A 2,016-nucleotide genomic window follows, 5' to 3' on the forward strand; every position below is an offset into this window, starting at 1 on the left:
CAATCTCTCAGGCTCAAGTGACCTTCCTGCTTCAGCTCTCTGAGTAGCAGAGACTGCAGGCATGCACCACCAAACCCAGCTAATTTTCTGATTTTTTGTAAAGATGAGGTCTCACTATGTTGCCCAGGTGGGTCTCAAACTCCTGAACTCAAGCAAACCTCCTGCTTCGGCCTCCCAAAGTGCTGGGATTACAGGCATGAGCCAGTGTACCCAGCCTTATATTGTGTGGTGTTAAGCAGCATAGCCAGTTTTTCTCCAGCATGGCAACAAATCACTTCATTTGCATACCAAATGAAACTTTTTTTCTGTAGACCTCCTCTATGGATATGAAATATTTCATTATTTAGGTTCCAGATAGTTACACAGTGTTTCAAATGACCATTATGTCATTTATTGTGGCAAAAATGCAAACACTATAAGGTTAGTGGAATCTGAGGCCTGCTGAGAGAATCATTTTCTGCCACCTCCCCAGTGGGCCATCTCTCTCTCTCATCAGGGTACACATTGAGTAGAATCCCTGCTTTCTTCCATCCCTGCCAAGGAGAATTCTACTCAGTTCAAGATGTTATGGCCAGGTACGGTGGCTTGCACCTGTAATCCCAGCACTTTGGGAGGCTAAGGTGGGCATATCACTTGAGGTCAGGAGTTCAAGACCAGCCTGGCCAACATGGTGAAACCCCGTCTCTACTAAAAATGCAAAAATTAGCCAGGCATGGTGGCAGGCACCTGTAATTCCAGCTCCTCAGGAGGCTGAGGCAGTAGAATCACTTGAATCCTGGAGGCTGAGGTTGCAGTGAGCAGAGATCCTGCCACTGCATTCCAGCCTGGGCAACAGAGCAAGACTCTAACCACTACCCCCCCCAAAAAAATGTTATGACCCCAATATTAAATTCCTTGATCTGAAATTATTTGTTTGTCCAGCCAAACTGAGTGCCCCTGAAACACTCAGGAAAGATTCCTAGGGATTATCACATCCCTAGGAATTTATGCTTAGCATAGAGTAGGTATCAGTAAAAGTTGGATAAAATCAGTCTCCTTTATGTCAGTCTATATCTACCCCCACCCTTGCCCGCTTTTGAGTAATTAATGCAGGAGACCCCTGGACTGCATATATACCTTTAGGCTGAAAACCAGCACAGGGGTCAGCCTACCTCTAAAGGACAGTTCACTGAGGGCCCTCAAACAGCACTTTCCTACTTTTTATTATATGCAGTCCAGCCTCCTCAGCATGCACCTCAAGGCCATATACCTGACCACCCCCCTTTCTCTTCCTACTGTCTTAGATTCCAGTCCAGCTATCCTCCCCTCTATGGCAGCTTATGGTCTCCAGCCTGCTGAGTGTGCACTGCAATCCTAGAGACATTTTTAACTGCTACTATACCCCACTTTACCCCACCATACATACAAGTAGAAGCTTAGCCCTACTAAATAGAGAGCCAGTCTTCGCAGGGTAATTTCAATAGAGTTCTCTATCTTTATTGATACACCACTGCACATATGAGAGAAACAGTGCTTTTCTGGAAAACACTGGAGTGTTTTACATTTCAAATGGGGAAGTAAACCCTGATGTGGGCTAGGAACTTTGGCAGTCAGAGCAGCTGCAGTAGGGCTCAGAGGAGCAATCCCTCTTCGTGGCTGGTTTTTGAGCAATGATTATCCCCTCTAGGTCCTTCACTTTGTTTTCCACTGTCTGAAGTTTTTTCAAAATTTTCTCTTGCAGACCCAAGGACAGGAAGAGATTATTATTATCTTGAATTTGGAGACCACTTCCTCCTGGGTTGGCTAGCAAAGCCTGAAAAATATCTGAGCCCTTCTTGTAAAGTTTGTAGAGTGTGATTACAAACAACAACGTTTTCTAAAATGGAACAACAGAAGTTAAGTTATTGTTCATTCATGTGAATGCTACAGTTTACTGTAAGAGAAAAACAAAAACTTAATAGTAATTCCTTATTCCTATAACAAGTCTCGCATTTAACAAAATATTTTCTTTTTTTTTTTTTTTTTTTTTTTTTTTGA

At 43.4% G+C, this 2,016-nt stretch overlaps 1 protein-coding gene across 1 annotated transcript in view; it reads right to left on the reverse strand.

The window, feature by feature from the left end:
- Window positions 1-1,454: 1,454 nt before the first annotated feature.
- The window catches only part of TMCO2 (transmembrane and coiled-coil domains 2), a 4,033-nt gene continuing 3,471 nt past the window's right edge, over window positions 1,455-2,016 (reverse strand). The window contains exon 2 of the mRNA XM_017507951.2: window positions 1,455-1,855. Coding sequence (XP_017363440.1) covers window positions 1,574-1,855 — 282 coding nt within the window. The 3' untranslated portion in view covers window positions 1,455-1,573. The remainder of the gene's footprint in view (window positions 1,856-2,016) is intronic.

The sequence above is a fragment of the Cebus imitator genome, unplaced genomic scaffold, assembly GCF_001604975.1.
Source record: "Cebus imitator isolate Cc_AM_T3 unplaced genomic scaffold, Cebus_imitator-1.0 Scaffold385, whole genome shotgun sequence".
Classification (NCBI taxonomy): domain Eukaryota; kingdom Metazoa; phylum Chordata; class Mammalia; order Primates; family Cebidae; genus Cebus; species Cebus imitator.